Here is an 11,763-nt window from a genome sequence, read left to right as displayed (position 1 = left end):
GTTGTCAATTCTCTTTAGTTGTCTATTATCTCTTTGTATGGGCACACAAACGTACGTACATGTAGATATCTCCACTCAGGAATGAGGTAGGACAGAAACTCACAATGCGCTTTCTGTATATATATTGTTGTACAGCGCAGTGCTTAGGAGTAACTAGGTGAGGAGCTGTGAGAGATGTTGCTGGTCCAGTAGCTGAGTGTAGAATGTTCTCCCTGGTTTGGTTTGGTATTGGGGATTACTGGCCACTTCGCCGTTAGGCTATTTCGGCCGAAGCTGTTTGTTAGTAGACTCATTTTCTTTGGACTTCTTCCTTTTCTTGTTTCTTCTTTTACTTTTCAATTTCCATTCTTCTTCTTGGTCTTGTTCTGGAAGATTTTCGTACACGTGTATAAACGGGATTGCTGATAGTGTTATAAAATCGGGTTTAATTTTGGCTTCTTCTTTTTCCGTGGTCTTCTTGGGGTCTTGATTTTTATTTGTTGTGGTCTTGTTCGGGTCTTGATTCTTCTTTGCTCCAGTTTTCACTACAAGGAGAGCCTCCTTGTAGCTCAATTTTTCCTTACTTCGCAGCTTAGCCACCCTACACTCCTCCCTCCACTTGGGACACTCCCGGTCGGAGGAGGAGTGAGGGCCACCACAAGCTGCGCACTTCTTGGCGGCCGCCGAGCAGTTGGTGTCCTGGTGCTCGGGTGTCCCGCAACTGGAACACACCTCCTGAGCACGACAATTCCGCGCCAGATGGCCGTACCTCTGGCATTTATAGCATCTTGTAGGCCTTCTTTCGTACGGTCATACTGGGATCTTCTCCCATCCCAGCAAGACGGTGCTTGGAAGTTCCTTGTGGCAGCCAACCAGTGCAGTTGTACTGGTGAGCTTCCGTGCTATTGAGAGCTGGTTTCCGATCAGCTCGGCCAGTTCTTCTTTTTCTAGATGTTCAATTTCTGTGTGGGAGATGACTCCCAAAACCAAGTTGTCCTCTAAGCAGGTTTCAACTAGGATCTGTATCCCGTTGATTTCTCTTAGGTTTTCTAGTTGCTGGGCCTCTCCCCATTCCGCGAAGGTGACGATAAGGCAACCGCTGTCTCTGCGGACGACCCTTGTCACCCCCGTGATTCCTGAGGAGTCAAAAAACTTCCTCAGGACAAGGAGGTTCAGTTGCTTGTGCGAAGGGCGCTTGACTGGATACAGTCTAACGACCTTCGCCTGTTTACAGGTGAACATTGTCTGGTTCACTTGGTACCTCGGGAGCAGAAAGATCCTACCTCGCCGAGGTTCAGTTCTCAAGTGTCTCCCTGGGCAGGCATGGCCGTATTTATACAATTTACGAGGATCAGGATTTGGGGTGCGCGTAGCGAGAGGACCAATCACAGCGGCTCAAGCTTAAGGTGTGAAACGCTCTGATCCTGAACTGGAGGTTGACGGTCGAGACTAGGTCGGCGATCGTACCCCTACGTCCTCTGCATAGACCTAGTCTCTCGGCGTAGCTGACAGTCCGAGGGGCCTTTGACATAGCTCAAAGACTTTACCTTCATCTTTATCCAAACAACCCTACGACTAGCAAAATTTCTATATTTTCACCTTCTCTGTTTACTTTGATCGTGTGTGCCTGTGCGTCCGTCCACCTGCGTTTCTCGGCTTGCGCCGCCGCCGTGGCGGGACGGTTCTTCCTACGCTCTGCCAACACTGCCCGAGCTAAGACGACAATCAGAACACCCACGTTGGCCCTTTGCTTGCTCGGACCTGCTCCCGCCCTCCCTCTGCCTCGTCCTGATTGTTGTTGTTGCACCCTCAGGGCATTTTGCCTACCCCCTCACGCAAGCGGTGTTTAGCCACTGCACCTGTTCTCTCCTTCTAAAATTCACTTCCATCCTCCCTTTATTCTTCCTCTGAACCTCCTTCCCCCCTGTCACTAGCATTTTTCTTTCTTCTTCTTCTTCTGACAGTCCGAGGGGCGCTTGTGGTAGAAGCGGTACCGCTCTTGCCTCGCAAGCAAGATGTCACGGGTTCGATTCCCGGGCAAGCGGAAGTTGTTTGGACACTCTTCCTAGCCCCCTTGGTCCCTGTTCACCTAGCAGTAAAGTAGGTACCTGTTGTAAATCGAAATGTTGCGAATTCGTATTCAGGGAAAGTTGTTGGAGCTTCTAAACTTGAAAAAAAAACAGTCAGCATTTGGCTTTGGAATTCCTGTAGCTGTGCGAGGATCGAGGTAATGATCTGGACGTTGTCTCTTGGTTGACTGTGTTGCAGCGCCTGCATGGACGATTTCGAGTCCGTGTGAATTATGATGGACTTGTTATGTTGTGTTGCAGCGTGTTGTAGGGTCTTTGAGATTGCTACCAGCTCTGTTTGTAGGGTGGAGCAGTCATTGGAAAGTCTCCATCGGAGGGTCTGACCTTGGGTGTAGAAGGCCGCTCCGGATCTATGATGTTTTGGGTCCACCGAGCCGTCTGTGAAGTATGATGCTGCATCAGCCGGTGTCTCGGTGGCTATGGCTTCGAGAGTTATTTTTTTTGAGGTCCTCCTTCTGGAGGTTGGCTTTACTATCGCCTAGGTCGGTGATTTTGAGTGTGGCTGGTGGAGGGCTCCATGGTGGAGGAACAGCGTAACCATTGTCTCGTGTGTCTTGGTTGTTCTTGACGAGTGTTTCTGCTTCCAGGTGTCGGATGACCTCGCTTGCCTCGTGCGACCAGGTGGCCCCTCGCACTCTGTGGTCGAGGTGGAGGGAGGCACTGATTCGAATTTTGGCAACTGTGGGCTTATCTGCTCTACAGATTTTGGCGAGGAGACCGGCTGTCACCTCGTACTGTCAGGGGTGGTAGTTCGGTTTCCATTTGCAATTTGCAAATTCTGGTCCACATGGGTGCTCCGAGCATGGTCCTGAGAGCATTATTTTGGATGACTTCTAGCTTAGCTATTTGGTCTTCTCTCAGTCCGATGAGTGCTGGAGCACTGTAATCTACCAGCGATCTGATGGCGGCCGTGTAGTAGGCTTTGAGCACATGAAGGTTTGCTCCTGCGGATTTGCTGGTGAGCGACCTCATTATATTGTGTCTGCTCTTCGTCCTGTGCCTGAGATACTCGAGTTGCGGCTTGAAGGTGAGTTTCTGGTCAAACCAGATTCCAAGACACTGGTGGGTGTTGGTCCAGACTACCGGCGTGTTTTGTATGGAGAGCATCTTGTCTGGTGTGTCTGTGCAGATGGCCATCGCTTTCGACTTGGCTGGATTTATCTTGAGTCCAAGTCTGTTGCACTCCTCTTCTATAAGTTGGAGTGCGTTTTGCGTGTTGGCTAGTCTGTTTGATCCTCTTACTATAAGCTGTAAGTCGTCTGCATAGCATAGGAGCTTGGCTGTTTGTCTGAAAGGAAGTTTGACTAGATTTTCCATCAGGACATTGAACAGCATTGGACTGAGGATGCCTCCTTGTGGGGTTCCGTTTTCATGGACCCTGTAGCTTGAGGTTGCTCCCTGAAAGCGTACTCTTGTTTCTCTCTGTGTGAGGTAGTTCTGGATCCACCCCAGCAACCTTCCTTTGACGCCTTTTTCGCGAGCGTCGTTGTAATGGCCAGTGGATTTACTAGTTCGAAGGCCTTCTCCAGGTCGAGGAAGACCACCAGAGCTGGTTTGTAGTCCACTGTGCTGAGTATCTCGGCAATGTTGTTGCCTGTGCCGGTGTTCTCGGTGAAAGCAAAGATGTGAGGGTGTGGGCTGCCTACTTTCCACTTGAGTCGGTTGAGAGCCATTCTTTCTCCCGTCTTCGCTATGCAGCTGAGAAGGGAGATGGGCCTTGGTTTGTCTGGTTCTCTGGGCTTCGGAATGGGCTGTATATCTGCCTTCTTCCATTCCGGTGGGAGTCTTTGTGCTGTCCACGAAGCATTGATGGCTTGTAGCAGAGCCTCGTGTCCGGCTGTACCGGCATGAGAAAGCATGGAGTAGGTTATCCTGTCGGCCCCTGGAGCTGTGTCCTTGCTTCGTTTTAGCGACTTCTGGAGTTCTTGCTGGTTGAATGGTCTGTCAGTGTCATCTTCACTGTTGCAGGCCTCTTCGATCATCTGCAGTCTGACCTGTCGCAGACGCCGTTGTGTCTCCTCCGCCTGTCTCGGGAGGTTTTTCGTTGCTGCTCGGTCAGAGAACAGTTTTGCAAGTCTCTCGGCTTCCTCTTCTGGGTTGGGATGGGTTGGTGGTGGTGGTGTTGCCTTCCCAGATGCCCTTCGGATCTGGGCCCACATCTTGCCAAGGGAGGTGTGCTCGTTCAGTTCGGAGCACCACTTGAGCCAGCTTACGTTTTTTATTTCTTCCTTCTCTTCCCTGGTATCCTTAACTATGACTTGCAGGAGATGTCTGTTTGTTTGCCGTGGGATGTCTCCTGTAGTTTCTTCGGGCCATGTTCACTCTGTGGTTGAGTTCTTTCACCCTGGGACAGTAGTACCAGTAATCATTGTACTGTCTTGATGTGGGTTTTGTTTTTGGGATAGCCTCTTCTGCCGCTTGGTGAAACGCCTCGACCAATTGTTGGTGGAGGGTTGTCTCGTCCATGGGTGCTGCGCCGGCCGGCTGTGATTTTTCGCGCCACTTAGCCAGGTGTTTCTTAAAGAGTCCCCAGTCTGCCTTTTGGGTATTGTATCTCCATCTCGGGGGGAGGGGGTGGAGTGGGGAGTTTGTTCACCTTCAGCGTTGTTAGGGTGGCGAAGTGGTCGCTGGTCAGCGTGGGGTGTAGCTGCCAGGAGGCCGAAGGCTGTAGTGCACTGGAGACGAAGGTTAGATCTAGCCTTCCTCCCCTAGTGTGGGTGGGCTCTCCGGTGTTCAGGAGGCAGATCTCGGGTGTATCTTGAAAGGTGGTGTATAGGTGTAGGCCGTCTTCATTTGTGGGGCTTGCCGAGCTTAGGAAGGGATGATGTGCGTTGAAATCCCCTCCTATGAGTGTGGCGTGGTCAGCGGCCGAAGCAAATAATTGAGTAACCTCCAGTGAGCCCCTTGGGTTCTTGTAGATGTTGTGAACAGTTAATTCCCGTTCTTGGAGGGTTACTTTGACGGCCTGTGTCTCGATGTTTTCCCCACATGGAAATTGCTGCGTGACCTCGGAGGAGGGTATGCTTGACTTGACCAGGATCATACATCCTCTTGTTGACGCCTGCGTGAAATGCCTCCTGTATGTCTTGTAACCACTGAATTTGAAACAGTGGTGTTCTTGTAGAAGTGTTTCTTGTAGCAGTATGATGTCAAGCTTGTCCTTGGCTGCTGCTTCTTGTAGGAGGTGTTTCTTGTTTGTGATACCCTGAGCATTCCATGTTAGGATGTTCAGGGTGCTGATGTTTTCCACCACTGTTTCATCGGGGACTTCTGGTGGTCCTCGATGGAGATGTCCAAGTTCGATTCCAACTGGATCAGGTTCATGTCTTCGTGTTCTGTGGTTTTTGCCTTCTGGGCCGTGGTTCGGTTCAGGGGAGTTGAAACTATCAATTTCTTTCTGGGAGCTGTCGGTATCTTGGGTTCTCTGGTGGCCTTCTTCGGTGTACAGTGTACCTCGGCTGTCACTCGTGTGAGGACCGGCGTGGCTTCCTCCACTGAGGTGGCTGGAGCTGTGGCGACTTGCCCGAGGACGCTCCCCATGAGTATTTGGAGCTGTGTGGGTTGGATCTTGTGGCCCAGTAGTCCGGCTAGGCCCTCCGCGAAGGTTGTCAGTACCTTGGCTAGGTCTGATACGTGTATCATTCCTTCTGGTGCTTTGGTGTGTGCTTCTTTTGTCTTTTTCGTGGTTGTCGTTGTCTGCTGCTTGGGTGGCTGAGGTGTGGCCGTAGTGAGGCCAGGAAACTGGGCTGCACTTTGGGTGTTGACCGGCTGAGGAGGTTGGCTTTGTTGTCTTGGCCTTTGGGTTCCCCACACGAAGGTACTTGGTGGGGCTGGTGTGCAGGCGGTGGGAGCCGGTCTTGCAGCTGGCCGGTTTGCCTGGACCCTCCTTGTCCTCTCGGAGCATCCAGGGTTCCAGGCGTGGTGTTTGCCCCCGCAGTTGGCACACTTGGGGGAAATTTTTTCTCCATTTTTCAGCTTGGTGAGGCAGGAGTGTGTGCCGTGCTTCTGTGCGCAGACTGCGCAGATTTCCTTGTACGTGCACCTTGTCTGATGGTGCCCGTATTTCTGGCATCTGAAGCACCGCAGGGGCTCTGGGACGAAGGGCCTCACTTCGTAGATCCCCCAGGTTTTGAGGTCTATGGTGCTGGGGGGTGAACCGTAGTGCGTTATGAGCACTTGTTTTGTGGTGGCCGTCTTGTCGGACAGGGGAGAGCATCTCTCGGCTTTTAAGATCTTCGGGTGGTTCTCCAGGGGTTCGAGGGGTAGTTCCTTTGGGTACCGGAGGACTACCGACTTCATCAGTTTCTGGGCGGGGTCTAGCTTGGTTGATGCAACGGTGGTGGTGTTTTGCAGGTAAGTGTCCTTGTCTTTGGGGTGAATAATCATCTCCCCCTTTAGGTTGGGCCGCACTGAGAACTTGGCCATTGGATTTTGCTTTTCTATCTCTGTGATGGCGGCGTATGTCGTTTTTGTGTCCGTTTTCGTGATCCGGAATTTTGGCAGTGTCGTTGGAGGTGAGCTGGTGGTGGTGATGGGTGCCTTTTGGGCTGCTTGACGGCATTCGTTTCCCGAAGAAGCACGTCGGCGTTTTTTATTTTCTACCTTCGTCCAGTTGTCGTCCTCAGTGGCGGTAGCAGTGGTGGTGGAGTTGTTGGAGGTGGTGGCAGTGTTCCTACTTTTCAGGGCTTCATTGAAGGCGCGTAACTGGTCCGCTTTCTCTGTGCGGAGCCTGTCGTAGTTCGGGTCGTCAGGTTGGCGGTTCAGGCGGGGGTCGCGGTTAGGAGGGCGTACGCGCTCCATAACCGTTTTTTTTTTTATTTATTTTTTTAATTTTAAATCCTACCTATTCCGGTTGAGTAAGTAGCAGAGGAATTTCAGCACTCCCCACTGGCTGGTGGTCGTAGAGTGGTTCCTGAGCTTCTCTCCCGGAGCCCCGTTGGGGAAGCCTACTTCCTAGTGTATGTGACTGCTCACTTATAGACGTGAGCTAAGTGTGCCTATTTGGGAAGGATAAGGATTGCTACCCTCTTTCCAGGTGGACCCGCACGATCACGGTTTTCCTGGAAAGACTCGGCTGGGATGGGTTTTGCTCCAACCCCCTTTCGTGTTCACAATCTCCTGGGAGGGAGGTGAACAGTTACAGGGGGGACCGCAGGACGAATACACTTTTGAGGGTGCAGGTCCCTAGGCCAGAGCGAAAAAGGAAAATAGTAGTAGAAGGAAAAGAGCTCAAACCACGCCGGGAATATCGCGCTATAACTGCTCTCCAGCTGGAGTGTTGGTCGCTCACACCACCAGTGGGGAGGGCAAGCTAATGCTCGATAAACCGGAAACGCTCGTGAGTTGTTGTTGACGATGTCAGTCGTGGGTGGTCCGATCCGGGAAGATGGCCAAACAATGGCACAAGAGAGAGGGCGGTCTTCACAGTTTCGGGTCCTGCTCCTTCCTCTTATTCTTAACCAACAGGAGCCTCCACCAGGATAAAGTGTGCCAATAATGTGGTTGTAGCAGCAATTTACAGACACTCCAGCTAGAAAGCGCGAGGCTACCAATATGCCCCAAGAGTCCATATATACACAGACTTAAGTATTCTGTACAAACAATACCTCAATAATTAGGAATCGAACTCGGGAACTCTACGTGTGAACAGGGTTCGTGCTTTCTAACTGGAATCTGTAAAATGCTACTAGAACCACATAACTGGCACGTGTTATCCCGGTGTAGGCTTTCAAGAATACTATACTTGTATATCACGATCATTCCCAGTCTGTGGAGTCTGGCATCTTCCGCGAGATTGCAGAAAAGGAGGCTGAGGGCAGGATCAAGTACAAGTTATTGTCGCAATTTCCACAAGCTATCGACACATTGGTGAGGCGCGGTGACCACGTCATCATGGACCTGGAGATAGTCATAAACATGATAATTGCCCAGTACTTCTCTTACACAGGTACTCAACGCTATACTATATTGAGAACTTGTGTTAGCATCCACTAGAGTTAAGAGTACGTCCCAACCAGTTTGTCGTATTCAACCAACTGGTTCTCAAAGGTCCAGAAAAACCATTTGGTATAATACTGAGAAAATATTGGCTATTTACCTTATGTTCAAGAATACACCGTAGTTTTTTCAATCTTTTTTATCAACATATATATATATATATATATATATATATATATATATATATATATATATATATATATATATATATATATATATATATATATATATATATATATATATATATATATATGCAAGTAAATCACTGTAGGTGCGCGTGATCTAGGTATATGCTGATAACCACAAGGAAAGAAGAAACACGAAGTTCCCAAGCGCTTTCGTGTAATTCACATCTTCAGGGGTGAGTACAGACTAGAGAGAGTAATACAAATCAAGGTGTATATATACAGAGGAGGGTGAGACCAGGTCCACAATGGTCAGGTATTAGGTAATGACCCTACTAATCTTTAAATAGCACACAACGGTTGGTGGTCAGGTCAGATGGTCAAGTGACCCGGCCTTCTCACCTGATCACAAATCTTCTTAATTACAAAATTGTCCAGCTTGTACATGCCGTTACTCAAATTCATGTTGAATGCTTCGGTATGTTTAATAAGACTAGATTCTATGATGTTCCTACTATCAATTGAATTACAAGGTAATATTGAGGAGGCATTATCCCAGTCAATGCAATGCTTGTTATCCCTCAAATGAACAAACAGAGCATTGGATTCCTGGCCTGTCCTAACACTGTATTTGTGTTGTTTAATTCTAGTTGCAAGATCTTTACCTGTCTGGCCTAAGTAAAACAGACAATTTTGTAATTAAGAAGATTTGTAACCAGGTGAGAAGGCCGGGTCACCTGACCATCTGACCTGACCCCCAACCGTTGTGTGCTATTTAAAGATTAGTAGGGTCATTACTTGACCATTGTGGACCTGGTCTCACCCTCCTCTGTATATATACACCTCCGGGAGGCTCCACTTTGTCTCACTGTAGTGCATTAAGGTAGACCACTTTTTAGGTTTTGCCATTAGCAGCACGAATGTACAGATTTTTGCCAGTTCCCACTCTGGAGCATCCAACATAGAACTGTCCATGAGAGAAGCAAGGAAACACCAGGTTTAGGCCAACCATCTTTAGACTCTGTCCCTGGCTTTTGTAGATGGTCATGGCAAAGCCTACTTTAACCGGGAATTGAAGTCGCTTGAACTCAAATGGCAGGTCAGTGGTGATGAGAGGTATCCTTGGTATAAAAACGTCCTCTCCTTTAGCTTTTCCTGTCAGTATTGTAGCTTCCAGTACATGTGGCATCATGTTCTTCACCACCAGTCTTGTGCCATTGCAGAGGATTGGTGGTTCAAGATTTCTTAAGAGCATTATAGGAGTTCCAATCTTGAGAGTGAGGTGGTGAGGAGGCATTTCAACGGGTTCCAAAGAATTAAGGAATTCTGCAGGGTACTGGACTGCTTCGTCCTGGTCGATTACTGTATCAACATTCGTTAGGCCACGGTAGGACGCCACCCTCCGGGAGGCTCCACATTGTCTCACTGTTCAGTCCCCAAAACTTCTTCTTCCATCATTAGTTCATTAACGGTGTATGTAAGTTCCACTACAACGGTACAGCAAAGTATATTTTTTTAGCATGAAACTGTTATTATTTTATTGTCTAATCATCACTACATATATCACCACCCATCATCACTACATATAAAACCATCCATCATCACTACATATATCATCATCCATCATCACTACATATAACACCATCCACATCATCACTACATATAACACCATCCATCATAACTACATATAACACCACCCATCATCACTGCATATAACAACATCCATCATCACTACATATTAGGGTGTCAATTTAGGGGGTGAACTGGCTAAATTGAAAATCGAGTAATTTGGTAGCAATTTATTGTAGTCTTTAAGCATGCAAAACAATATTCTGGCATAAATTTTTTTTTATAATAAGTCCTACCTACATCAAATGGATTTTTAAATGTACATATTTGTGAATTTATAACATAACCAGCGTTTGCACACATGTTACTGTTTCAAGTTTCAATTTATTATATTTTATTATCCGTAGTCTATTTGAAAGTAACCAATGCCTTCATACTCTCTTTGCTTTGGTTTCTTGTCATCAGTAGTCTGCTTGCTATTTGTGCTTTGATGTAACCTTCTCGCCTCTCGTGGCTGTAAACATGGCCCGCTGCTTCTGTGACCATTTTCACACATCTCTCCACACTTTGAGTGTGGGAAGGCCACTTCGGCACCTGCATTGGAGTCTCTTTAAGGTTTCTCAATTCTTGGCTAGTTAGACTTGTTGTCAATGGTGGCTCTAAGACTTCCAAACTCAAGTCAACCAATTCTGACAATTTGGTGGCATTGACGTTTATTGGGGAACTTTTCTTGAATGAAACGAACAGTCTCCCAACTGGTCGTCATCTATTAGCGTTCCTCTAATCTTTAGAATGACTTCTACAGCCTCGGTTCGGAGATTGGTACATTGACTGCAAAGCATTGCTTGCAAAACTGCTTCTGATCGAGCATACCAAGCGGACCTTCTTGCCACAGGTAACACGATGTCCCTCACTACCTTCCTCTGTGTTCTTACTAGCTGCAATTGAAACAAAAGGTGATTGGGCCCATCCACCCACATAGGATTAAGTTTCACACTAAACCACTGGGGAAGATAAACTCCAATAATAAATTCAACAATTAACCTCAAATTCTTCAGCACTTTGCCCTTCAATTCGTGTTTGGAAATCCAAATCCTGCAGAAACGAAGAGCTGTAGTTAACCAACGGCTGTGACTGACAGGTCCAATCTCCAAGAGAGCCAATGACTGAGGCACTTCTCCTGATCTTATTGCTTGGGCAATACGATAAGCATAGGATTGATCTGTGCTGAGATCTTTGATGACTCCTTCAGACAACGCCGGAAGGGGAGGGCCAACTTCGACCTTTGGAAAGGTTGTATTTATTTCTAGTTGTGTTGCTTCATCCAGCATGATGCCAAGGGGACCTGACCACTTGTTGTTGCTCTTTGTAGGACCATCAAGTTCCTGGATGAGATGACGAAGAGGTAGCTCGCCTGTATGTAAATCACATACAATCCAAACAAGTCTTCTTCCTAGTTTTTTCTCTAAATGCGTCATTACACCCCCCTGCCATCCGGTGTTCACTGCAGTTGAATCTCCACCAACAGCCTGCAGTGAACTGCCAAGTCCTCTCTCCTGAACCCAACATAAAATATGATCAGCAATGACCTCTGCATGTTTCTTCCCTTCTACTTCAGTTTCGGGAGCAAAGTGAAACAAAAACCGACCACCAGGCTCAGAACAGACAGAGTAGTGTTCTTCTTTGATGAGACCTGGAAACTTTCTGTTCACTCCCTCTACTTCTAGCAAAACTTTTGTGTCATCTATTCTTCCATCAAACAAAAGACAGGAGAGCCCTCCCTCGCTTAAATCTTTTTCATGCTGATCAGATATTTCCTTCATTATTTTTTCTTGTGCTCTTCTAATTTTATTATGATCTATCACCAAAGATACATCCTCTCGGCTGATGAGGCCTGCATCTATCCAAGCGGCAGTTGCAATTTCTGCAGCCTCACGAAGTCCAGCATGGTGGCGAATACTAGCTAAAGCAATGTTTGAAATATTTCTTGTGTTGTATTTCAT

General features: G+C 47.8%; 1 protein-coding gene across 1 annotated transcript in view; it reads left to right on the top strand.

Annotated features, from left to right (window-relative positions):
- Positions 1–7,835: 7,835 nt before the first annotated feature.
- Positions 7,836–11,763, top strand: part of LOC121879814 — a gene marked incomplete at its 5' end in the record, with an annotated part of 30,426 nt that continues 26,498 nt past the window's right edge. The window contains one exon of the mRNA XM_042386607.1: positions 7,836–8,016. Coding sequence (XP_042242541.1) covers positions 7,836–8,016 — 181 coding nt within the window. The remainder of the gene's footprint in view (positions 8,017–11,763) is intronic.

This window comes from Homarus americanus, unplaced genomic scaffold, assembly GCF_018991925.1.
Source record: "Homarus americanus isolate GMGI-L3 unplaced genomic scaffold, GMGI_Hamer_2.0 scaffold13662, whole genome shotgun sequence".
Lineage (NCBI taxonomy): Eukaryota > Metazoa > Arthropoda > Malacostraca > Decapoda > Nephropidae > Homarus > Homarus americanus.
The sequence above is the reverse complement of the archived record's forward strand: the minus strand, read 5'-3'. Positions and strand labels throughout refer to the sequence as shown.